Source organism: Acanthopagrus latus, chromosome 6, assembly GCF_904848185.1.
Source record: "Acanthopagrus latus isolate v.2019 chromosome 6, fAcaLat1.1, whole genome shotgun sequence".
NCBI lineage: Eukaryota > Metazoa > Chordata > Actinopteri > Spariformes > Sparidae > Acanthopagrus > Acanthopagrus latus.
The window spans coordinates 7,020,240-7,047,832 of NC_051044.1; the positions used below are offsets into that span (position 1 = coordinate 7,020,240).

Consider the following 27,593-nt stretch of genomic DNA (forward strand, 5'->3'; position numbering starts at 1 on the left):
AGATATTAACTCCAAAATGTCAAAGACAGCAGCAGCTACCTAAAAAAAAGCAGCCCCGAGGTTGATAAAACAATTCAGTTTTCTTGGCATTAACCTTGAGGTACATTCCTTCCCTCTCTCCTACACACGAGAAGGACCAGGAAGAAAATTGTTGTTAACCCAGACAGTACTCACTCCTTGACACTTGCTCCCAATTTATTCTGCTTGCGTGAGCTAATCTGTAAAAAAGGGAGGGGAAAAACTCACTGTCTAATGGCTTCATGAACATTACTTTTCTAGAATTCAAGAGGCGTGCGTAAAGGAGGCTGGGAACAGAGGCTTGGCTTGGGAAAATAAGGATGAGATGTGTATAAGCTGTCCAATAAATCCACAGCTCTGGCTGAATTTGTTTGGTTTATATTTGTCTGGTCTCATCCTTGCAGACTAAGACATGACATATAGTTGGCAGGTAAAACTTTGCTTAAATCCGCTTCACTTCAGCTTAATGCAGGAGGATGTTGCAGCCCTTTCAAACTTGGAGGGAAGTGTGAATCCTAAGCAGGCAGCCAAGATAATAACAATTCATCATACATAGCTATTGGTCGGATCTGGACTGGAAGACAGCCAAAACAGCACTTTCAAGAGAGAAAAGACACCTTTGCCTTTTAAAGGAGCCATAAATCCCATTGATTGGAGTTAAATGCTTTCATTCTGTGGATACTGGCTATTACATCAAGCAGCGTGTAAAAGGGGGAGAGATCATTCGGAAACAGCAAGGTACTCTACTAATGTTCATTTTAGATGAAGTCAATATTAGACTAAATGTGTAGAACAGTACAGAAGATCAGAGGTTCTTGAAACCTCTGGAAACATGACGAGGCATATTTTCAGTGAGCCACAAACTATCTCATGGTAACTGACCGTAGAAACATGGCCTCATACATGTCATGACCTTTGCTGTCACTGGTCAGATCACTGCCTGTTTCACATATCAGAGGAACCCTCATCCTAACACCATCTTTACAGTCAGAAAAGGCATCATTTAGCCTTCTCCCTACAACTGCTACCGTTTCAGCTTTTTCAAATGAGGAAAGGAAGAACAAAGAAGGAGACAGAGCATGTTGCAACCACAGTTCTTTCACTGGAGGGAATCAGTATTTCTTGGCTGGACCACTGAGGCTATTTTTAGCATCTGCTTATTGCAGCAGGGCTGCATCACAGCTTTCACCTGAAAGATGGCTTTTTGGTGAAAGACACCAAGATCTGATGATACCATGAAAGCCTAGATTAAAATGACAAAAAATGCACTTGAAATCTTCTAATCCTCAGTGTACAATGATTTGTGGTATGTGAGCTCCAAACCCAACAGGTCTGAATGAAGATAATCACTAACTTTCTACTAGCTTTCAACTTTTAATCAAAAGAGCAGAAAATGTGATGTATGAACTTCACTGTCCCACTGCCTGTGGGAGGGTTAGACAGAAGGAGACAATACAAACACTACTAGTCACCACTGTATCGACAAACGCTGTGTTCAAAGGAACCGAGCCTGAGGTTCTCTTGGCACTGATCCACACTTCTATCAATGTGCTACCTTTCCGACTTTAAAAAACGTACATTGAGTTGAAGCTGACTTGATACAAATGTAAGAGCAAGCGAAACAGCAGGATAATTCTTTTCATCGTACTTATTTTTTTTTTGGTTCGTCTGAGCATTTGTCTGACAATCAGACTTGAGTGGGGTCATGGTTCAATTTCATAGTGGCTTCATTTTGTGTCTGTGTTTATTTTGCAATAAAGACACAAAATAAAATCAAGGACCTTGAATTTATCAGTTGCGAAAACCAAGTTGAATGAGTATGAGCGAAAGAAAAGGCATGATTTAGCACCTTTGTTTTGGAGAGGTATATAATCAGAAATGTTTTGGCTGTAAACTACACATGAAAAGCAACAGAGATATTTGCTGAATTTTAGCATAATGTCATGTATAATGTGGCTTTTCTGTCTTCAATACTTCAAAACATTTCAAAAGTAACAAGTAATCGCAACCTATTCTGAATAAGTTGTGCGATCGAACCTTTCCATGTCTTTATGTTAACCCTAACTTCATGTTTCTTTTAGGTTCACCTCTTAATCTTTTGTTATGAAAATGATGTGCTTCTAGTCCAGGTTAGGTTTAGGCACAAAGAACACTTGGATTTTTAAAAATTCCCTGCTTTGGTTGCCACAGATGCTGCTGGATATATCTCAGTTCAATGTTAAAACCACATGGTTTTGTCACTAGAAACACAGCAGGAGATGTCCAAACTTCTCATCAAAAATATCATTTTTTGTTGCATATTTTGAAACAGGGTCTTGTCACTGGCTTGGCAGCCTTCTTGTCTACAACACCACCCCTTTCCCCTCTGTCCATTCAAACTAAGATCAGGTCATAAACATGTGATGTGAATGTAATATAGCGTGTATTGTAGAAATGTCAATATGCCACACAGTTTATGACATACACATTTGAATGTATCAGTCGCTTGTAGTAACTTTAACCTATCAACTCCCTCATCCCTGAACTGATCTGTCACTTTTTGGGAAACAGGCGAGCTCATATTTCTGAAGATTTTGCTAGTGAGACAACAAGTTAGGTTGTTCACCATTTTCTTAGTTGGACAGCTGATTTGAGTGTTTTGCTCGCTAGATGACTTGTCGATTAGATCTCTTGAACAGCCTTTACAGAGGGTCCCCTCTCGTCCGTGACAGCGCGGATATCAGCACAACATAGCTGCCATCTATGCTTTCACTTGGAAAAATATCGGCCCCATCAATGCTTACTGTGGCGTACAGATCACATATCTGCAGTAATCTCTAGCTTTCTTTCAGGGAGTCATAAACGTGTCTGAGGGTGCATATCTGTTCCAAGAAAGTGCATGATGTGAGGCAGTGATTAAGCATAGCTGGCCACATCGCCCGCCAATCTGTTCGAAGTTGACATGAAAGCAGCTCTGCACTGGAAAACAAGGGCAGAGTTCCTTCTGTTAACCCGAGCAGACATGTCACTTACTGTATTAAAAAAGGAACAAAGGGAAAAGCTAGAACATGCTGAGGAGAAATTATAGGGCTATATCTTCCCTTGTGGTTTCTGTGCTATTGCCCAGGGATATTACAACCCTTTGAATGCTAATCCACTCCTTTTGTTTCCATCCAACCCTCCCACTCTATCTATCTATTTTTCTATCTATATATCTATTGTGGAGCAGTGCAAAGTAGAGCAATTAAAACATGACTTTTGCATATATAATACTGCAAGCCACATAGTCAACTTCTCCAAGGCAAATAAAAATGCAGAGTATCACTAATACAATGCTCCCATTGAAGGTGCTGAATGTTTGAACTTGCTCAGCCGTGTAATACATGTAGATTATCTGCTTACCTCTCCAGACAAACCGTAAAAGGGAGGGGATGATGTGCTGATCATGACTAAGAATGATGAACCTACACGTAAAAGCCCAGAAGAAATGCACGCCCACATCTGCATCTAGTGTCCAAATCTGACCTAGCCCAGCTGAGCCTCTCTCCTGAATCTGGCCACCATTTGGTAACAAAGGAAGCACACACATAAGGACAGAAAATTACAAGCTTATTTCTGCATTTTTAATGAGGAGATTAGGTACAATTTTCCTCTTTTACCAAACTTCATCATGTGTCTGTGTAATGGATTGCTCAGACTCCATCCTGCCAAGCATGGCTTCAATAATCAGCACATTAAATACCGCCGCTGACAAGGAAAAGGCAGTTGGTTGCAGTCAATTCAGAAACTTGCTCTCCAACAAAAATACATGATTATTGTTTGCAGTAAGTCCCTCAGCAGTCCCAGACCTGAGTCGAGTATAGGCAAGCTGCTTGAGTCCACTGGCCAAGGAACTAAAGGGAACTAATGACTCATGCTCAACTGATAGATCTGCTCTGTGTGTATGTGAGGGTGTGTGTTTCAAGGAAGACGGGGGGGCGGGGGGCGCTTTACAGTTTAAACCCTCACTGTCACATAGTCCAAGAAGGAGCGTGTCAGCACAGGTTAATTCACTCAGGGGACGAGCGTGTTTACCAGCCCCGTTATCTGCATACTGAGACATATGCTGCTCGCACGAGCGAAAAATCTTCTGTGCAGATGGTCTTCGTCGGAAATCACATCCGACTCCTACTCAGCCGTGTAAACTCCTTTTGGCATTGGCTGAGGGACCATAAAGCCACACGTAAGTGGAGGGCATAATTGAGCAACAGAGGATCACCAATTAAATAATCATTTAATCTATAATCTAACTGACAGTGTCTTTCTAATGTGTTTTGGAAACATAGCAACGAATGCACAGCAACGATCAGAAAAATTTTGAGTGGTTTAACAATCTTTTATCACATTGAACAATATCTTATTATGTGGAATGATAAGATTAAATCATTTTCAAACAACATTTTAATTGATTTTTCAAGTTTTTCTGATGTTCCTTACAAAAACAAATCATCTATCCTCCTGCTTTAAAAAGGAACATCTTGCCCACTGCAAAATGAACAATCAGCCTTGCCTCTGATTGGCCTGTGATTTTGTAAACTGATTAAAATGCAGCGCAGAGGGAGGAATAAACATGGCATGCTGGTGACAAGAGGAACTTCGACCGAATCAGTCAGTCAATCACCATAAAGGAGATGAAAAAAGAGGGGAATGGAAGATGGAAAACAACTGCATGGTGGGGGTGCTATTTTCTTTTTGAATGGTGATCACAACATGCGAGCCGCGCTGTATGCTGAATACCATGAATGGCAAGAAGTCGCTTCCTTTATTGCGGCTCCTCCTGCGCGATCGCAGCTTGGCTGACAACAGAAAAGTACGTCAAAGAAGACACAAAATTATCTTGGCTGGAGTACAATGAGTTTGACTGTTTGCTCTGAGCACTAGAAGAGATAACTAAAAAGCCAGTTTTGCACGCACAAAGACAAATACTTGCTGTGTTGCTCTCAGAGTTTAAGATAATTAGTGAAACTGAAACAAGCACAAAAAGAAAAAGCTGATAATTCAAATGGGGATCATTTACTGTCATGTAGCTCTTGCTGTTGAGATTGTATAAATGAACTCTCGCTGACTATTCATCCACTTCGCGAGAGGCTTTTTGGCTGAATCAAACCACCGCCATAACAAGTCTGCCAAAGGCCCGGTTCTCATTTGAAACTGATTATAGAGCGAAATATGAAAGGAAAAAGCCTGTTATCTTTAAGTGAGCGCTCAGATCCACTGGGGCACTGTCAGAGAGCTGGACGCCGAGGTGAAAACACTGTCTAGACCTGAGTGTTAAGAGTTTTAATTGCAACTGGGTGACTAGGGTTCATTGCAAATCTTGATTAATACCATATACATTCTTTGAGTGTACACCACCGACTGTGCATGGCGTCTGTAAAAGGATTTGTGACATTTTAGGCAAGTGCTTTGACGGCAATTAAAGCTATGAATTCCTATGAATTTCATGATTTTATAATACCTTTAAATGCTCCAGAAGGACAGATTTTTATCACACAGCTTGCCCATGTCAGCAGAGGTAAATATTTGGCCGTGTAAGTAAAGAAGGATCCCACAGGATTTTGTGAGACTATGGGCAGACTAGAAGCAAAAGGTGATGAAGCAAAGGCACAAAACATTAAGAGTGAAAAATATTTTCAGATCATTATCAGAGGAAAAAATGAGACTGTGGTGGGCCGCCACAGTCTGGGTCATTAATGAGAAACACTGACTAGTATTATGTTGTGAATGGATCGATGATTTTGGATTGCATTATACTGTGCTGTACTGTTGTGGCCGTCTTATATAAATAAACCTTATTATTCTGTCTTCTAACACAACTTTACTGACTTAAATCCATCCCACAGGAATGCATGTCTCTTTTTCAGGTCCACTTGTTATATTTAGCCATGATTTGCACACAGCCAATTCCCTATTGGACCTCCATGACGGCGCCAGCCACGGTTGCTGTGAAGTATGTGATGCAGCTGCAAAGCTTCGATATAATGGATGCCTGTTCGCTAAACCCAACCACACTTTGCTTCTGACATAACCTTGCACCTTCTCTTCAGTACATCCCAGAGGAGTAATTCACTGTGTCAATGATGTTGAATACCTCCCCACCCACCCAGACAGCCATTTCTACAGCTCTCTAACCTCGGCTACACTCACACTCCTACGCTCAAACAAGTCAGAAAGGTAGCCACACTGCTAGAGAAACTGGTTGGGATAGATGCACAAGGGGCACTTTCTCTCCTTTTGTATGTTGACATGCCCTTGAGCAAGACATGGATGCCCAACAGCTCCAGCGGGTGCTGCTCAACCGCCATTGGTAAAACAGCTCAAACTGAATTGTTAAGAGTGTGCAAGCCTTTCCATCAAGCATGTTTTCATTCGGAACTGATAGTTGGGGAAGGATCTGGACTGTGGCTGCAGTGGGAGGAACAGAGGTAGAGCAGGGGAAGAAGGTCGGGACTAAGTCGGGACTAAAGCCAGGCGGAGAGGAATGGGGCTTGGACTCTGAAGGGAGGGATGTGGTTGAGACAGGGCTGAGGCTGAATAAGGCTGGGAAAACAGCAAAAAAAAAAAAATTCAAGTCATTCATCTACGTATTTAGCACTTTTAGTGAAAACACATGAAAATATGTCCCAATGTGACAGAGATAATTGCTTTTTCAACCCAGTTTCCAATTCAGTTTTACTCGTTTTGGGAATTCCACTTAAAAACACAACACAATAAAAAGAAACGTTATTTTCTTTTGACAGGATAATGCCACTAGATTACAAAAACTATAAACAAGACTTCACTGGAAGCTAATTATATCATATCACAGCTGATTTTTTTAAGAGGAAAATGTATGTTTTTTTAAGTTAATTGGACATTTTGGCTTGGAAACATGGTGCCTGAAAAGCTGTTTTGAGCAGAGGAGGAAAACAGGCTGACAGGCTATGACATTATGAATCAAGAGATGTTTACATTTTTTACCATCCCCTATCTTGGCCAGTAGCTAGTCTTTGTGTAAGAGTCGTTTTATCAGAGTCAGCTCAGTGATGAAGAGCTTCTCCACGTGCTACGTCGGGTAGAGTGATGGTTTCAGACAGCCCATTAACTGCCTCAATTAGACCTGCTGATTCTCACCTCCTCCTCACTGCCTGTGAAACGGACTTAACTCTTCCTCCACGCAGCTGTACACGGTGTCTGACACACGCTCAAGTGAGAAAAAAAACCCAACACCATTCACCGCACACATCTGGTGCAGCCTGTCTGACGCCTTAGGAAAAAAAACAGCACATATGTTTCTTTATGGCCACAGGCACTATCATGTCTCTCCTGACAACGTAGCAAAAGTCCCTTAAATCATCTGGCACCAGTGAAGGCCTAATCTAGAGACAGAGTGACAGGTAATGTATTTGTACAAAGCCGTGCTACTGGGGCTCTCAGATTGTTAATGTTTAACATTAGCATGGGGGTGACCTGTGGTGGAGGGTCAGAGAATTAAAAGTGGGTGACGCTGCACAAAGAGGCACGGAGCGGGACTAAAGAAGCAAAGATGGCAGAAAATATGGTGTTTTGAAATGGGGCATGTGTGAGCTGTTGAGAGGTTCCCTCCAGCTACCTAATGTGAGTATAAGCGAAAACGAGTGAGAGTTTTAAACGCTGCTTTTGTCAGCTGAAGGATGAGGTGCTGTGAATTGGTAGTCCCGCCGCCATCCAACCACTGACAAGTAAAAACCTTGAGAGCTACAGTTTCCTTTTTTCCCTCTTTGAAATATATGATCTGATTCCTGTCATGCTTAAACGACCATTTGTTTAAGTATAATCACTGAACTACTTCCTCAAAAGCAGCGGGCAGTTGAATGCATGAGACTCGTGGAGGACACAAATGCCACGAATGCATCCTTTACATTGCTGTACGAAACTCTGGATAAAAGCACCCGCAAAATGGCACATGTTTGGTATATACTTTAATTTACTTATTTTTTGTGTTTGTATAGCTAGTTCTACTCTGTCAAATAGCTATTACATTGTATAAACCCACAATAGTGAGTTGCGAAACAGAGAGAGATTTCCATACAGATAAATTGAAAATAGAAGCCGTTCCAAAACACATGGTCTAGTTGTGTCTGCTTGCATCTGTCAAGTTAACATACATATCCTATGGTTAGAAGGCCATTCCACAGTCAAAACATTTGAAGGCATTCACTGTTATCAGCACCCAAATGTCCTCACTGCTTACTCACTGTCACTCTTTTAAAGCTGAAATACATGTAACAAGTCATTATATCCACCTGTATAGTGTTTGGAGTGCAGTGAATCATTAAAAACAGCACATTTACAAAGGTTTGGAGAAGCTCTTCATACCATTTTAAAAGCTGTTTATTGGGCTTTTCAGGTTGCACCTGTCTTGTCGACAACTCCAATGTCATCTCATTCATCACTTCAGTAAATACTGTTTTTGCGTTCATATTGCATGGTCTGTCATTGACATTTTCAACTTCGCAGATGTGCCACTAGATGATCAGTCACTCTGCTGTGGTTTGACAGTGCTGAAAGTTATAGATTGCAGCTTCAAAGCCTGAAAAAAAAGGAAAAATGTAAAATGTTTGCTGCTTACAGTTCTAATCTTTGAGAGTCAAAGCAGATCCGTTCTGCGCTTTGGCAAACTATAACGGCCTAGTTTCTGTGGAGTTCTGAGCTCACTAACAGCAATTTAAACCAGCAAGACAGTTATGAAGCTGCCAGTTGTTATCTTTATTCAACAAAAGGAAAACTTAAGGCTCCTCATGAAGCTTGCCTCAGGCTATAACATGCAAGAATCAGATGAGTGTGTATGTGAATTTTGCAAAGAATCGAAATCAAGAACAGCAAAAAAAAAACAAAAAAAAAACGCAGCCATAGAAAAAGAAAATATTTTTTCCTTATGTGTGAGCATGTCTGTCTGTTAGTATTATTAAAAGACATACAAGGGTGAAAGTATGACGACAAAATATCGGCTGAAAGGCCATCTTTGCCCTGGCCTTATGTTCACACCTCCTCGCAACTAATCCAGCTTCAGCCCTCTGGTTTCCATGTTAATGCCATAACTCCAGAAAAAGCCTGACAGCCCAACCCTGCAGGTGCTGAGTTTGAAATAGTGTAGACAGAAGTGTTCATTTGTGCGTGTGAGTGTGTGTGAGAGACACACACAGTGAGAACAGGAGAGACAGAGAATGAGCATGCTAGTATTTGTGTAATAGAGATTAGCTTGTGTTCATGCCAAAATTCTGTCTGTGAGGAGGGAAACCACTAAACACTGTTATGGGTCTCAATGTCTATTTCTTACAAAATAGTACATTTAACTGTAGGCTCCAACATCAAAGGAAAATTATTTTTGCATGATGTGCTGTTTTACTAGTTCTCATGGTGAAAAGAAAAGTAAAATCACAAAGTAAAAATGACCCAAATCCTTTCCATTTTGCTCGCTGAGCCGAAATGAAGGCAAGTCAAAACAATCGTCTTTCTCTTTGTCTTAAAAATGTTGATGCTGAGTGCCCAAGGGATATCTGAGGCAAAGATTTTAATGATCTTTCTCCATGTGTTGGAGTAGTGCTTGCTAGCATGTGCAGCTCATTTAGCGAAACCTGTTTCTGCGTGTATTTGCTGGTTTGTAAGGCTGTGAGTCTGAGTCGAGTGTGAGAACCAAGGTCACACTACCTTTCCCCTCACCCAGCAGCACCACGGCAGGCCCAGAGAGCAGCGACCAGACCCCCAGACACACAACACGGCCACAGCGTCACACAGACCAGGACAGGCGGCTAATCCCAAACATGCCTTTTCAATCACTCCAACAGGCAGGCTTCTTGACAGCCACTCCATCAGCTCATACAGGCGCTACATGCGTGTAGTGTGCCTGCCTGACCACTACAAAGTGTCAAACCAATTCTAAAGGAAAGCAGATTGAAAAGCGCTCATAAGAGGTGTAATCAGGCTGGGGCGGTGCTGTAGTCTGCACAGCATGGAAGTAACTGTAGCCACTTTTGGGGTTCCTTCCCTGCTGAGGCCACCCATGCCACAAATGTATTTGCTCCCTTATGTTACTTAACGCACTTAAAAGCAACCATAAAATGCCACATGTTTGGAATATACTTTAATTTACGACTGCGTTTTTTCTCCAAATTTAATGGCTTGCAGGTTTTGCTTTGTCAAAGAGCTTTTGAGTTGTATCAGCTGACAAGACTGTGGCAAAACAGAAAGAGATTTCCATAAAGATAAACTGAGAGACAGAAACCGTTCCAAAATACATTGGTGTAAGCAGTATGAGTGTGCTATAGTTAGAGGGGGACACAGATTATTCAACATTAGTCCCATAAATTATACATGGAAATATATACAGTCATAACATTTTATTCAATTAATGAGCAAGTCAAGCAACAGAACAAATGAGTCAGTAACTATTAGGCTCCCCAAACACCACAATTAAAACACAGTTTCATGGGCCTACATCATCCAGTTTACTGTTTGCCATCATTTCAACGCTTCAGTAGCAACTAGCACTCATATTTGCTGCATTGTTTTCACCGGGGCTGCACAAAGTTATCTTCCTGTTCCATACTTATCTTCCCAACATATCTGATTTGAAGCCGGTTTGACTAGAGGGAGCTCCCTTCAGAGAATAGTAGGTTTAAAGAACAGCGGGTAGTTTAGTCTCGCAAAAATACCTAACCTGTTTTTTTCTTTTCAAATTGAAAGGATTTGCTGATTTGCTCTGTCTTACAATATTGTAAATGTAATACCTCTGGGTTTTGGATTATTGGTCGAAAGTAAAAAAATAATTTAAAATTAATATTTTTGCCTAAAGCTTTAGAGATATTTTGGGTATCTTTATATAGATGCCTGTGTTCCTTTTCTTTTTTCTTTTCTTCTTCTACAAGCCATCTATCCAAATTATTGAGGATCTGATGGCGTTGGGAGGAATTCCACCAATTTCCAAGTAATGGCTGTTGGCCTGGTTTTATCTGAGAGGGCACACAGGCTTAGTGCTGCCAAGTTTTATCTGCTGCAACAGCTCTTCTTATTTGGTCATAAACTACAATGAAACACAGAACAAATATAGTTCAGCTTCAATTTATTTTCATTTCAGAGGTGCCCTCTTTTTTAAGGCTAACAATAGGTCAAAGACATGATGGAGTGCTTGAATGTTTAGTAGGTGCTTGAAATATAAGACAATCTGTGGTGCCTTTATTGACGTCCGTGCCTGCTTGTATTATCTGCAGATGAAAAACCTATTTGGACTGTATGAATAATAATATTCTACATGTTTAACCCTATCATGTAACATTCATTTCATTTAATGGTCTCAGCTGCATCTCTGTATTGATTTCACAGGCACAGCAGGTCTCTCGAGATTCTCTATGGATTTTCCAGCTGCCCTCCCAAATGATCCATTGTGATTTTTCCCGAAAGGCCCTGCCAGGGGACGGCACGGAAAACAGTCATCATTTCACCATCTCCTTATATACCTGGCTCCCGTTTTGTAAGCCACGTTACCTCATGGCTGTATTGTGATTCCAGACTTTGCTTTATTGACCCCAGAGGACGTGTATCGGTCTTTCTTTGGCAAGACTAAAATTGTGGGCATGTGTTTTAGAGATAGTGTTTCCTGCTGGAAATCTTTAACAGGTTTGAAATTAGAATAAAATAACAATGAACTGTTAGTTGGAACAAGAGGGGGACAAGATGTTATTGCATTAACAGGAGCTCTTACAAGTGTGAGTGTGGCAGATGCGGCTGATTGCTCCACACACTAGATCCACTTTCAGACAAGTGATTATGTAAATTCAGGTAAGCTTTCTCTGCCCAAATGGTGCATTTATCATCGGCTTTGCTGAATATGAAATGGCTACAATGAAGTGTCAATTGATGGGGCTCCATAAACACAATCATGAGGGTATAATCTTTGCTGAGTCTTGGCTATTGATTTTGGAGCTGTAAGACGAGGTAGACTCATTGTGGCTGAGAGTGGTATGAGGCTAGACAAATAATAAAAAGCCCTGCCTTTCATCAATCCAAAGTATGTCTGTTTTTAATGAATTAAATCCTCACAGTTAAACCACAGTAAGGTAGTTACCATGGCTATAGCTCTGCTGATCCCTGTTGGCCACTTTAGGGTCTAAGTCATAGTCCCTTGAATAATTTCACATACGTGCATGATTTGTCATCTTTAATTAAGTCAAGCAGGTGTCACCATCTCACCACTAAGGGTTGGGTAGGTTTCCAGTTTTGCCAGTGCAGTCCTGTCTACAAGCTTAAAGCAGATTGATTTATGCGACCCCACCAAATCGGCATCAGTCATGTGTAGGTGGGAGAAGGCTCACGGTATGCCACGAAAAAGCCAATTAGGTCCGGGCCACAGTGTGTTGCCTCCCTAGCTGAGAGTTGTGCACACGCTGAGGTTATACTACAAATCTCATGAGTAACAGCTTGGTGCAGGTGAACTCTCTAACATGATGTTATATGCTAAAATATTTTAGTACAAAGGCTTGATTTGATGCACTCCCATTAGCCCCGTTAAAGTTACTACATTACCCCAATAATACAAACTCAACAGTTCCTGTATCTGTGTCAAATAAAAAGCCCTTATTTCATAACAAGGCTTTTGTGAGAACATTTGCACAATGCAACATTTGCAATGGTTGTGGAAAACTTATTCTACACACTTGCAAGGTTTCTGTATACACTTGAGATGTAGCTACTGCTGTCTTTTTTCAAGTAGCATTTTATCATTTATAATAGAAAATAAATGTGCAACAACTTATCAGTGAAAAATACAAAATAAAACCCATTATATTGATACTATATTATTAAGGTGATATGAAACTATATGACTTGTTCAATTTTGGATATCATTATTTTATATGATGTAAGTGTTGTCTTTTCCTGACTTCAAAGACTGCATTATAATAGAGTGATTTAACTTGTCTATATTTCAATTAAGCTTCTTGAATTGAAATTAGTGCTTTATATATTTAAAAGAGAAAAAAACAGAATGTGCCCGCTTGTTCATGGCCACCACTTAAATGAATCATCAGTCAAAAAAAAAAGGTTATAAAAATGTAACTGATCAGCTAATATGTCCCTTGGTCAGGGTGTAACGTTAAGTGTTGCGAAGACACAGTGTGGATAAAACACACATGGATAAAATCCCATTAAGAACATACCACTCTCTATGGTGAAAGAGATAATTGTAGTGTCTTAAGCAGTTCCCAATAGGTCTCTCCCCCAAAGCTGAAATTAAAATTGCACCCTTGCTGTTGACAATTAGTCATTGTGGCCTCACAGTCCATGGTAATTGGACTACAGGCGATTAAGCACTAAGAAGTGTGTTTACCCTGCTGCTACAGTGACCCTTGCCACCAAGATTCCTCACTTCTTAAATCTCCATTTCTTTAATAGACTTAATACAGTTTCATCAGAATTAACCATGGTTGAAATCTCATTGCAATGGTTGTTTTCTTGCTTTGTACCCACCCATTCACTTATTTCAGTGGAGTACATCAAGTTTTTAGGCTCTCCCATTGAATGATTTACAAGGTCTGCATCAGACTTTCTAAATTTAATCTATAAAACACAGGATGAGCTCCAGCTCTCTAAAACCAGACAAGTCACAGCCAAAGGCCAAATCAGTTAATTGCCTTGTGTTAATTCCCAATTCTCTAAGCTAATGCAATTACTTGTGAATAGAAACCAACTATCACACTTTAGGACACAAAAAGTCACTCTCTCCCTTTCCATCACTCCCTCCGCTTTTTAAATGTCATACCCTGTTTAATCTATTGACTCTATTCATAAAGCGCTGTAAATGGAAAATAAAAACGTGTACCTCTCAGCTTCGGTTATCATGCCTGAGATCTATCTGACATCTTTGTTTCTCCCTAAAATTAAAATTTTATCATAGTGGTTAAAGGGTTTACATTCGGGTCATGAAATATGAAAGAAAGGTAGGGACTTTCTGAAGTCTTTGATGATAACGAAGTACTGTAAAGCATATAAAAGTCAACATAAGGCTTACAGTAAACTCCTATTTACATAAGCATTAGAAGATGATCCGAAAAGGGAAGCCTGATCTATCTCTGTTGCGGCTGCTGGACCTGCCTGTGTCAACAACACTCGACAACAGTCATCGGTCACAGAACAGCAGAGCCTGCCTGCCCAGTACACTAATCAGATAAAACACGTCTGCTTACTAGCAGCACCTCAGCTGGGGAGTTCTCTCTGTCCGAGTGAGACGGATAGACGTGTTAGGGTCTGACAGCGGGAGACCGGGCTTTTTGTCTGATGTGTCTGCACGTTGGTTGAGCTGAGATACAGCTAGCCAGCCAGAGCCAGAGCCAGAGGGGAAAAGAGGAAAGACAACAAATGTGTTAGTGGCTCTTTGTAGTGAGGGAAGATGATGCACACCGAGCTGAGCACATAACTACCGGCGAAAAACAGAAAACGGTCAGCGCTGGTGCAGACTTAGAAGCTAGTTTCCACCGAAGAGGGAGGGGGAGGGGCTCCTGCTGTTGATATGGGCCATGGTGGACAGACGGTGTGGGCCGGAGAGAAAGAATGGGAGAGGGGGAGACAGAGATGGACAAAAAAACAAAAGGCAGATGTCACGTGGGTCCAGAGTCGCTGATAGATGTGATGTGCAGCGCGGCGCACAGGCAGTGGTTCAGGTAGAAAAAGGCTTCCCTTTGTGATGCAGATGACGACGCAATCAGCCTCGCTTTGTCTCGGCCGATGGGCTCTGCTCCCGGGGACATTGAGAGCCAGACACTAATCCGGTGGGTTTGTGTTCTGCGGGCGCGCTCATAAAGGCAGTGTCACAGTACCTGGGGTGTGTGTGGACGGGGGTCTCTGAAACGAGGTCTGACCTCTCTCAGGGTACACTCTCCCTCCTCCTCCTCCTTCTGTCGATCTTTCTCCGCTCAGTAGCTGGCTTTGTCGGGTCGAATATTATAAGCGCCATATTGTTAATTTGCATGACTCAACGTTCACATGAGGGATGTGACAGGAACACGGGTCACGTTGATCAGTTCACCTCCGCTTTCAGGCTTACTCGGTTATAGTTTTCAGACTTATGGACAACAATTTAATTGCCTGAATAAAAAGAGGAACTGTTCAGTGACAAAGACATAAAACAAACTGATTCCACATAATGGGTGAAAGTCCTGTCAAATTAACGAGACTGCACAAAGAATTCAGACTGCAAATTAGGCCTAGTGTTGCGGGGCCATTTTGATTGTGAGTGCTTACACGTTTCCTGTTATGAATAATGTCTGGAAATACATTTCGTTGTCCCTTAATGATTTCTACTCCCAACGGGTTAGGATGAATCAGGCTCTTCCTAATAAATATGACTTACCAAGAGGCTGCGCATTGCCAATTAACGTCGCGCTAATTAAGATAGCAGGATATCAGAACATCCTTGATCTAGATTCTTGTGTATCAGCGAGAGGTTACATGGAGGTAACGCAAGAGTCCTGCATAGTACCTACAGTATTCATCCCATCTACTCTTTACCAATCGGCAAGAAAACACTTTAATGTGAACTTTTTTCCACAGAGCTTAGGCAAACCTGATTTAGTTATGAAGAGATGCTTTCTGTAATGATGTGGAAAAGAAAAGAAACAACCGACTCTGCAATGTTTGATCTTAATCTTTGTCCATTTAGGATTAGGAGTGCTTATTATGCAGTATGACGCCGTTATAATAGCTTTAGTCATACTCTTTCACTTTTTGACCACGCTGTTTTCCCAGCTGCATACTGAAACAATTATAACCCTCCCATCCAACGGCACACCTATCCTTAAAGCACTGCAAGACAAACAAATCTCAAGACCTTTAATTCGCCTGATCCTCACAAAATAATACAGCTCTCCATAATACATCTTTTCACCATTCATAACACACAGTTCCTCCAGTATATAAAAACCCTGTGAAGTAGAAACTGATATACTACTTTCTGAACATAGATTGGGTTGTGGATGAAACAGTCTCCACATTACTTGTTAAACATTTACTGAGCAGTGATTTAGCAAACATAAAATCTATATTTGCTTTGATTCTTAAGGAAAAAACAAATACACGTTCACTGTGTGGATTAGTATCAAGATAAACATAAACTTTAGACAGTCAGGGAAAGTATCTGAAAGTCAACTTCTGTATTTTTTCTGTGGCTGGCAATTAACTGAAAAAGTAAATGCCACCTTTTAGAGACTTTAAGAAAGAAAGCTAGATAAGACACTATCATTTAACCCACACATGTTGTTGTCTGATATTACCAAACCTGATATTAAGTGAAAGTGAGTGTGTTTAAGATTTGATGAGATTATAGATTAAGATATCCTGTCAGACTTCCTTCCAAATGTGACTTGTAGGCACTCGTGGAAGATTTCCTCACTGTTTTGAACCCAAGGCAATATCTGCTCTGGTTTACATTATAGCTCTCAATTCTGTAAACTCTTTAATAATTCAACTGATATGAACAATATTGGCAACATGGCTATTGGGACATAGGAAATTTTACATGGAGATTATGTTACATAATTGTTTTTTGTTGTTTTTTTGATCAACTAACATTTTCTTCTCAGAGTTTTAAGTCTTATTATATATTATATAAGCTACACAAGAACACTCTTTTATAATAACTTTAAAAATAATATAATTATTTCTAAATAAAACATTTATAAACAGTTGTGCTGTACACAAGTACAACATATCACACAATGGAAGAGTCACATGAGTTCTAGAGAATTTTTGAGTATTTTGTTATTTTAATATGTTATAACACACAGAAATGTGAATGCCTCAAAGCAAAAGAAAAAAATTGCATTACGACAGTGTGTCCTTTTAAGTCAAAAGCACGTTAATTTTACTTCAAAATGAACTCACTGTTTCGGGCATGCACTGGGGGGGGTTATGTTCCATATTGAAAGACTCGAAACACCTGTTGACTCTGAAAATATTTTCATTTTCTGATAGCATCAAGTAACAGGCAGCCATATCAGAGCCGCTTGCCTGTAAGCTAAACAGGCCTGATTAGGAACCAAAGAGACAGGAGATTAAACACCTGTTCACCAAAAGTAGGCAAAAGTCACTCTTAACGCAGTGGATGTACAGTATATGAAACATAGTGATACAGGGCATTTGAAAACAAAAAGAATAGCACGCGCTTATATATATAAGCCCTATATTATGTGTTAAGCCACCAGTCTATGGAGGTTTTGCAGTGTGATACAGCTGCGTTTGGCTTGGCTTCTGAAGTCGTCATTCAGTAGGTTATAATGTGTTTTTCAAATGTATAATAGTACTTCCCAGTGTGGTAGTTAAATTCAGAACTGTGGTAAACTGATCCTTAAACGCTTCCACTGTTAACTCTGAAGTGCACTCACGGAAGTGAACATAAGCAAACTTGACTCAACAGTTTAAGGCAGGAGAGAATGAAGAGTTGGCTCCCGAGAGTGAACCGCGGCAGTCAGAGTCAAACAGCTGAGAGCATGGAAACAGTGTCAAACACTCTATCATGTCTTGGAGTGAATCTTTAGTAAAAGTGGATAAACAAGCTGGAGCCAGGAGCAACATACGCAAACTATTTTTGTTGGGAAAGAATCCTACGACACTAATTTCTCGTGTGTCAAGGTTTCAACAAGTCAAACTTTGGAGAGTCTACTCTCTGTATACGTATACTCCAACTTCTGGAAATTCAACCGAGGCCTCTGTCTGAGTACAGTTAGCATAACAAAGCGAGGCAGCTCACTAGCAGTAACCTTATGCAATGCAAAATATTTTTAAGCAAAGCAGTGACACTTCTGCCTTAATCTCACCCTAAAGGTAGCCATAGATGTCTCTGAAATGTGACACCCCCCTTCAAGTGAAACAACTGGTACCAGCACTAATTGAAATTTTGCATGCAAAGTGACAATGCCTGGGCCCTCGGCAGCATGGATTAAGGCTTGAATAGAGACAGATTCTTTGTGAAAGCCTACTGTGGCGGTTGGCGTGCAGGCCAGCTCCCTGCATCTGCTCATTGGGTGGACTGAGAAAACACCGGATTGTATACGGTCGCTCATTTTACCTTTATCTAATCCCATTTTGGAGCCCGCCTCCGTCTGTCTTTTGTTACTCTTCCACAAAACATAATGCTTCCATGTTACACTCACACGTCTATTCCTTACAAAACAATTCCGGTCAAAAACAGAGGCTGAATTTACATATGAAAGCATCTTTACCAAACTTGGCAGGATTTTCAAAACATTAACAATCATACTGTGCCTTGAACTGTCTTGACTGGCTTATATTGTGTAGGAAAATGGCACTGAAAGGGTTACGCATAATAACACCAATATGTAATCAAACTAAATTAAATCAAAACAAAAAAAATGGGAAAATTCAAGACATCGACGTGTCCAGTGTTTGCCAACTTTCAACTGAGTGGGCCCCAGTGCTTCAGTGCTGAGGGACTGCAGGGTACATTGAAATGCAATCAAATCTGCAAGACATTTTTTAAAGACTGCATGCTGTGATCTCATTCTACCCTACATCGCCATCCTCTGCTGTGGTTTCTGTCACATTATGTTTCCCTCAAAGAAAATGTGAAGAAAATGTTCCATCAAAGCGATCTATCGTCCTGCTGACCCCAACAGCAACTTGCATAGAAGCCTGGAGGAGGTTGTAATTGCATCATGGCATAACCAATCCTCCCAGAAAACGTTTGCTGTGTTTGCACAGTAAAAACTGTAATACCACAACAGAAGGCGGGGGAGAAATCGGAAAGGCCAAATGATCCGTCTAGTAAATTTCGTCTCCTCCGCACAATACAGGCTACTATAATTTTATGGCCGGGGATGAATCTGAGAATTTCCACTCAAGAGAATTAGATGAGCGCCATTGTTAGTGTGGCTGTCAACTGAGTACTGATGACAATGAATGGGCAAGCTAATGAAGGGATAAATCCACAGTGTGTTTTCATAGACATGTTTGACATAGCTAAGCTAATTTCCTTGGCAGTACTACCTCCATTAATTTTCAAAAAGAGCCTGTCTGTTCCTGTTAACTAAACCAATAAGATGTGGCATCAGTGGCAGCTTACATTAACACTAATCAGCAATTTAGAGTTGTTTTGCATTCCACAGGGTAAATTAAATGCCTTTGAAAAATGGACGAATGCCGTTGATCAATGAACGCCATTTATAGTTGTCCAAAATGGCGATATAACTGAAGAGACAGAACACAGTGTAGGAGTCTTAAGAGAGGTAGGATGCTGAGGAAAATTCAAATTAGCGTTTCAAGGCCAATTTACTGTATATCAGATATTACATGATGTGCGGTGTGGACACTATTCGCAAAAAGGATATTTGGGACACAGCAAGGATTTTCCTCAGTGGTGGTTGGTTTGGCCCCAGTTTAATCCTCTAATCCTCTCCAGTGTGGCCCCAGCTTGATTCATTGATCAGTTGTATAACAAGTCGGCCTTTGATATGTTTATTCTAAAGAAATCAGGTAAACTTCAAGCAACTAGAGACTAACAATTTCATTTGTACTCAATTTATAAGGTGAATGCATTTTTTTACCAAAACCTGTCCTACAGTTTATACAATGCTTCTACGATAAATGAATAATACAACGGGATGGTACAATTTTCGCAACTAACATTCGTCTGTAAAAAAAAAATATATAGCTATATGGATGTCACTTCCTATTTAACAAAAAACACAATGAATGACGTGTAGTGTCCCGGCACTAAACGTGTCAAAACGATCCACTAGAGGGGTTTTTCCCATTGCATGTCGGGATTTTTTTTTCTTTTTCAGATTAGAGCTGCAGTGACCTCTTTTTCAACCCTTTATTTCTCATACGTAAGCCATCCCTCGCAACTTCATTGGACAGTCGACTAGGGTGATTCACAGGGTAAAATGGAGGGGGGCTGTGTTGGGTTTGGCGACGGGACTAGCTGGTTTCCAAATCAAAAAGTAGAACGCCACAGGCCCAAAACATACTGCCATATCCATGCGGTATACCTAGAGCAACGCTAATCATCAAGGGCACTGTCTTGATTGAGCAAGAAGTGCTTCATTACAAATAAATAACTATTTGAGGAACCAGGCCGACTGGTATTTGTGGAACTGTATGTCCGCAGCTTGCACATGCACTTCGCTGTAGATTTATATATGTGGACAAACAGTTATCATAGCTGTGATTGCTTTTTAGAGAAAAAGAGCAAACGAGGGAAAGTGGAGCACTGTGTAGTGTGAATCTGTTGTTATTTTTGGCAATTTTCACATCCTGTGATTTTTTTTTTTTTGTTTGTTTTGTTTTTTGCTCTTGGACAGAGCAGCGAGGATAAAATAAATAAATAACCATTATGATGGCACTCAAGCATGATACCAGTAATTAAAAACAACATATCATAATATTATTTCCATTATTTGTATATCCAGGATATATAGTTGCCGATTATGAGATTCATAGTCTGTACTGTTTTACTGAATTTTACTTAAATTGGTGTACACTAATATTCGATATATTATTCAAACTACGTAGAACACGGCAGTATTATGAATTTGGTAATAATAATGATTAGGATTGATTTCGTAATTCCTGCGAAATTATCTAAAATAGGAAAATACATCTAAATAAATGTTTAATAAATTCAAATAAAAATTACAAATTATGAATTGTATGAAACATATGCCGTACATTGTTCCCTGTAGTTATAAAATGTGGTTTTAAGCGCTCAGACTGGATTGTACGTATAATCTCATAAAATAATACGGTTGTCCTGGAACAATGTCTCAAACCTGAAATGTAATTTCAAAAGCTACGGCACAAATGTGAACGCTGCCAATGTGAAATGTAATGTAAGCCTTCAGGATTGTGTTTGTAGGTCTTGGATATGTGACTACCTTAAAACCATAAGCAGGACCAGTCAGCAGAAGTCTGAACAAATTCGCATGACGTTTGTCAAAGTCCGTGCCAGTCCTACATGGGACCTGACAAGCCCTTCAACCTTTTTTATACACAATACGGGGATGTTATTACACATGTACAAATGATCTCACAGTGAACAAGCGGCTCCCTAAATTTTTTTCCCTGTTTTTCTTTTTGTTGTTGTTTTATCCTGTGGTTACATTCGGTTGGGTTTTTACATACTTTCCCTGCTCCACCTGTAATTATGAGGTTTAGTTGAACTGACCGAAAGGAAGAAGATATGTTTGTTTTCTGACAACATCCTAAAGATAGCCTGAATAAATGTATGACTGGGGTAACACTTTTCCATTTGTCAGTGTGGCCGATGTCTCCTGTCCTGTCCTGTGACTGGGAAACACACTGCTACTTAAAATCATTTGCAAATTATAATTTAAAGTACAGACTGAAACCTCTCAGGTTGATATGTATAAAACAAATGGCTTTCAAAAGCAAATGTATTTATTGTTTCATTAAAAGGGCAAATGTCACAATAATACAGTCCCTAAAAGTACAAAATGACATTCATATTTGAATAGTGTGTCAGTAGGTATGTTGAAACCACTATGCAGGTACGTTAAAGCACCACAGTGTTATGACCGTTAACACAAAGTATTATAGGGATTATTTCACCATTCAACCTGTTTCATTGTGTTGAGCCACGCTGCTCGCTGCCTATTACTGCTTATCCACGCTTTGCGTACAAATGACTGCATAGGGGGACCACACAGGACCTCTTGGGAGTAAAAACCAGGAGATTTCCAGCATGTTATATCTGCGCATTAAGTCTCGGTTAGAGGTTCAAGCAGACGTCCTACTGTTTTGTCTTTCACGTTTTTATCCCCAGCTGACACGAAACCCGGTGACACACCTCCGCGGACACTCAGGATGCTTACGTGTACCTGCCTGAGATTTAACGTGCTCTGACCTGGCGCTGCTAGCTGTGGCCCCGCACGTCCGAGTCAGCCGTTATGATCCCGCAGTTAACGCGTTTTAACGCCAAACAGCATCCTCGTACCTGCGGGGATGCGGGAGCATGTTGTTGGCTCCCATCATCACTCCCCCTTCCTTCCTTCCCCGCTGTTTTATTTTATTTTTTTCTAAAAGCTCTATAAAAACGCCACGATAACACACATTAATGTGTTCTAAAGGGGAAGCTGAGAGGTGACTCATTTAGCGTTAGCATTTGGTGATTAAAATTAGCAAACGTTCATTCACGCGCTTTGTCTCAAACTCAAAGTCGGCGCAAAAAAAAATAAAAAGAAAACCGTTAACCGTTAGTGAAAACATTAGCTTACCTTCAACAGCTATTACGGCCGGTATGGTCCATAATATCCATAGAATATCCATTATTGGTCACTTGTATTGTCCAGACATTCAAATAAAATACGTCCCGAAAGCCATTGACAGCGCAGGCAGAGAGGGGACAGGCGGTCCTTCACCTCCAATAGAGCGATCCCAGATAGCAGCGAGAGCAACTCAAATCTGAACCAAGTTTGGGCGAAACCAAAAAAACGACAGACGGAGGGGAGCACCGGGAAACGCGGTGACACTGCCACGCATTTGAGCGACACGTGAATCCGGTCCGATGTCTCTAAAAAACAGAAATAATAATTTACTTCGTGTGGCTGACGGTAGCGGGGTGATAATATTTGAATTATCGATACGGCCGCGCGTTAAGGGGATCCATTATCCCCTTCAAAGCCACTTCCAATGCACCCCCGCTGTCAATCACCGAGAGGAGGACAGTCCGCGCTGCCTCACCTAGCGATAATTAAGTGTTTTGGGACCATGTGGGGCATTTATAAAAGATGGAGCAAGTTATTCTCGCTGTCACACCGCTCCAGATGGAAACGCTGGTTATTCTTTTCACCGGACAAAGCTCAGACGTGTCTGCCGGGCTCACCGTGAGGCTGCTGCGGGCTATTAAGGGACTTTTAGGCGCCGTAACAGGTGACGAACACCGGAGAACAATTAAAGTAAGTTCGACATTTTCTTTTCGCCTCCAAATTACCGCAGTTTAATGTATTTCCACTTTATGGCTCTTCCACTAGGACTAGGTTATTATAGTGTTACTTATTTATCTTTTTGGTCTGGGAGAATGTTTTCTCAACTTAAAAAATAAATAAATAAATAGCAGTGTGCGACTATTGATATTTTTACTACAATAATATACCCGAAAAAAATGCTGTTAATGTTAGTTTTATGCATATTGTCATCATTTATTAAACAGTGTTTATGTTTTGAGTTTTAAATTATGGATTGATTGAGGTAATAATTTATTGAATAGATCTAGGTCATTCTTATCCTATAGCATATGATTTAAAACTTAAATTATTTATTAGTTTGTTTGGCTCAGTCACTCCCTGTAACAACAGCATGTGTGTGCAATTGCATATTCAGTTGTTGCAGGACTGAAACTACTTAAAAACTGCCAAGTAGGCTTTAGTATGTTATATGTAAATGAGAATAAAACGGATGTATCTTTACCTTTACTGCAGAGGTGTGTGTTTAAACAGACTCTAAGACACAGTAGAAACAGCTTTAATAAATACGTTTCTTTATAAAAATGCTTTTTTTCTTTCCTTTTTTTTTTTTTTTTTACAAGTTTCTCAACAAGTGATGTAGTTAAACTTGAACAAAGTGTCATGCTGCTAAAGAAAATTCAACAACAAGTGTGGCAGCAGGTCATGGTTATGGCCCTCTCCTTTAAAACAGTCTGATAAAAGAGTGTGGATCAGTATTGAAGTAAAAATCTTAGAAGGATTTAGAGTTTGTATGCGCTCGCTCCAAAACAGTCATTCCGAGATTCAAAAGATTTAGTAAGATACAATAAAAACACTGACAAGCAGTCCAATAAAGGCTTATTTCTGAGGGGAATGCCTATTCATACCTTGAAAATCAATAGAAATCTAGCAGTGAATGGGTATTTAATGGGTATTGGCTGCATTGATTCTTCTTTGTGCCGTAAACAAAGCATACATTTGCATTTGTGAGCCTCTGACATGATGAATTTCATATGAATTTGATGAGTCAAGCCTTGGAAGTACAGTCAGTAATTCAATTTGTTCAGCTTCTTGCAGCTAAAACGCAGACCAGCTAACCATCATTCATGCATCACAAGGAAGGCATCATGTGATTGAACAGGCCCAGCTGTAAATTAGGTGGACCTGAGCAGCAGTTATTTTCCAATAACAGAGCCAAAGAGCCACAGCCAGAGTGAAATGTAACTTCCTCCATAATGCGAAACTTTCCTTCCCGTGCATGAATCATCATAAAATCATAATCAGTTGATGTGATGCTGGCGCAAAGCACTCTGAGATATGTCACAATTAATCTCCAGGAAATGTATGAAATTGAGCTGTGTTTGCACTAAGTTGATTTAGGTTGGCACAATGGAGCCTGGCAGCAACATTAATAGCAATAATTTTCCGGCAATCAATAAAAATGCTTTACGTGAAACAAATATGTATATTAATAACCATAACGCATTCAATTTTTATGAGTTTTCTGCTGTTTTAGTAGGATTACTCTTTTCCAAGTAGGTCCAAGTTGTCAGTTGACGGTAGGCAAAAAAGCAAAGTCTGAATTTACGGCGCATCTTGTAAGCCGTGGTCATATTTTTTTAAAAAAATTCCCTGAGAGTCGTCTGAGAGCGATTTCCTGCTCAAGAAGCTGACAGTAAAATTCCAGTATCTTTTAAACTCAGAGTTATGATGGGTAAAGAATAGAAGACAGACTGCTTTTTTATATGACAGCCATGGAGACAGATGCCATAGGGATACACTGAAGCAGCTGCAGAAATTACTGATACGCCGAGAAAAAAAAAGGGAGAAAAAAAAAATAAAAATCCCATCACCGCTTTGTTTAAGACACAAAGATATCCGGAGAGATGGAATGATGAAAAAAAAAAAAAAAAACTAAAATGTTTAGAAAACTGTCAACTCTCTTTTCGCACGAAGAAAGAAAGTTAAGGACATAGGGGAGAAAGCAGAGGAGAAGGAAAAAAAAGCTGGCTTTCGGTGGTGCTCTGGAGGATTTACAGTGAGCAAGGACAGGAGGAAAAAACATGCACACAGAGAGAGAGATCTCTCATGGACGTAAAGCACGGAGTCCCCGAAGCTGCATGAGAAACACGAATTTAGAATAAATATTCTGTCGTCAAACATGCCTTTCTTATTACGTGCCGTGCCGACGTAGCCGAGCAGCGGGACCCTCATGGGTTAAATGAGCCAGCCTGATTTATTTGCCTCCGCTGAGTTTGACTGTATTGATTCCAGGTCACTTGACTGGCTGACTTCAGATCATGTTCAGGTGACTACAACACAGATGGAACAAAACGGCCAGGCACTGTGAAAGCAGCTTTCTCCCGCGCTATAATGAGTTCCATACCGGCTCGATATTGACCCGAGCCAGAGGAGAAGTGAAAGATGTTGAAGAAATGATATTAATACTGCTCTAATATTGCCCACAGAGATCTTTTTTTTTTTTTTTTTTTATGCCACGCTACGTTAAAATGGCCGCACAGTAATAAAATTTGTGTAATGCAAAGCAGAGGTGGCTGAACGTGGCATAAATCCACTCCTGGTCCTCTGTGACTCCTAAATCCACCGAAAACATACACAGAACTGTACCTACAACGTCCCCCAGAACACAGCAGAATCAGAAGAGCCCGGTTCTACTGTAACACTGGCCACCGTAGTCCACAATAAACATGAAGCGTATCCCATAATACACGCCACAAATAACCTGTTACATTACTCCTAATAATGCACTCAAGGTGAAATGGACTTTTTTAGCCCGGACATGCTTCAAAAATTGCAGCGTGCAGTTTGCCAGGATAATCTCTAAATTCGTGATGGGAGGCCATTATATTGGCCAGCTGCATGCTGGGAAGCGAAGCTACACAGCAGCAGTGATGCAGGATTGTAAATGCCTTTTTCTTCATATGTTTTTTGTGTGTGCGCACTTTTAACAAAGAAAATAATCAGAAAATGACACGATATGTTAATACAATGTCACATAGACTGATTTTGCAATGGTAAAAAAAATAAAAACGCTTACTGTAGAATTTTCTAATGTGTATTATTAAAACATTACCGTAATTAATTTGTCTCTGGATGCCCATTTGTGTCATTATTCACTTTATGAATTTACCATTAATTTAGGGGAAAAAAAAGTTTTTAATAGATTCATTTTACGATTACAAAAAGCAATCCAATCTCCCCAAAGGAGGAAAAAGCAAAGAACGAAATATTAAAAAGCTTTTAATGTCGTGGCTGAATCATTTAAAGGGAAATCGTTAAATAAGCCAAAATCTTTCAACCATTAGGTCTCCATCAGTACTCCAAACAATCAGCACCATGTGGCCCCACCTATAGTAGCCACATTCCTATGACACATATAATACATTAATTGTTATTATTATTATGATATAATCAGACACATACGCTCATTAGGAATTTTGTATAAGTGTAAGTGAGCGTAATAACATTTTAGATGGCTGTAATAATTATGATTTTAATAATCACTATTTAATTTATCACATCGAAACCACAGTTCAAAATGCACACATGGCTTTCATCTGACCGTGATCATATAAATAGGATTATTGCATTTCAGTTCTAATTATTAATAATAAAACCAACATGGCGTTAAGTTTATTCCATGTGTGCGTCTTTTATAAATGTCCCAAATTTGCGGCCGAAGGTCAGTTTTAATTTTTCTTTGGCCAAAGTTTAAATTCGTCAGAATTAATTAAAGAGAATTAACCTTAAAGGGAAAACTAAATGAATATGATTGAACACAAGCTATTCACTGAATTAGATCAATAAAAATATGTATATATAAATATTTGGATATGAAGATCCAAACTGACTGTACACAGGGATTTATTATTTAAAGCTTAACAGACTTCAAACATAGTCAAAGTGAGTCGTCAGTGCTGGAATCTCAAAGAGGAACGAATTGTAACATATTTTGTAAAAAGATTATATGTAAAAAAAAAAATAAAATAAAAAAAATCAGGGACAAACATCAAAACTGTAAAGAAATAGAAGAGAAAGAGTTGAAATGTTGTGTTCAGGCTGAGGAGCCGTGTGATGTGTGGTTGCTTCAACACTGCCACCCAGAGTTTACAGTCTGAAACACTCACAGTCCACTTACTGTTGAACACACTTCACTTTTTTTTTTCTACACAGATCCATCAGAGTAATACTTTTTGCTCAAGGTCACGTGTATTTTTATTAAAAAAACAATTTGCAAGTGCAGCTTTTTAAAATGTATCCAGAGGAATACTGTTGTTGATATCTTGTGAATTGAAAATGATTATTTATCCACAGAAATTAGATTTAGAAATTGGATTTTTAAAAAAAAAAAAAAGAAATGGTTGAATGCTTATGAAGCAAGGAGTTTATCTCTTTTATAACTAAAACATTTTTGTATATTTTTTTAGATAAACATTTAAATTTAACACTGAATATTGAAATAAAACAGGTATTGTCGCAGTTCTTATTTAGAGTTCAGCGTTAATGACTTGATTGTTTGTTCAATCAGCTGATGTTTTTAACTTATTATGACTTCATCAAAAAGTAACT

General features: G+C 39.8%; 1 protein-coding gene across 7 annotated transcripts in view; it reads right to left on the reverse strand.

Annotated features, from left to right (window-relative positions):
• Positions 1-22,476, reverse strand: part of ephb2b (eph receptor B2b) — a 129,744-nt gene extending 107,268 nt beyond the window's left edge. For 4 of the 7 annotated variants that reach the window (XM_037101258.1, XM_037101256.1, XM_037101257.1 and 1 more), the window contains exon 1: positions 22,296-22,476. In XM_037101258.1, coding sequence (XP_036957153.1) covers positions 22,296-22,347 — 52 coding nt within the window. In that variant the 5' untranslated portion in view covers positions 22,348-22,476. Of the gene's footprint in view, positions 1-3,399; positions 3,551-21,903; positions 22,016-22,295 lie in introns of all 7 variants that reach the window. The other 3 variants (XM_037101260.1, XM_037101259.1, XM_037101261.1) reach the window with 3 other exon arrangements.
• Between the last annotated feature and the right edge of the window lie 5,117 nt (positions 22,477-27,593).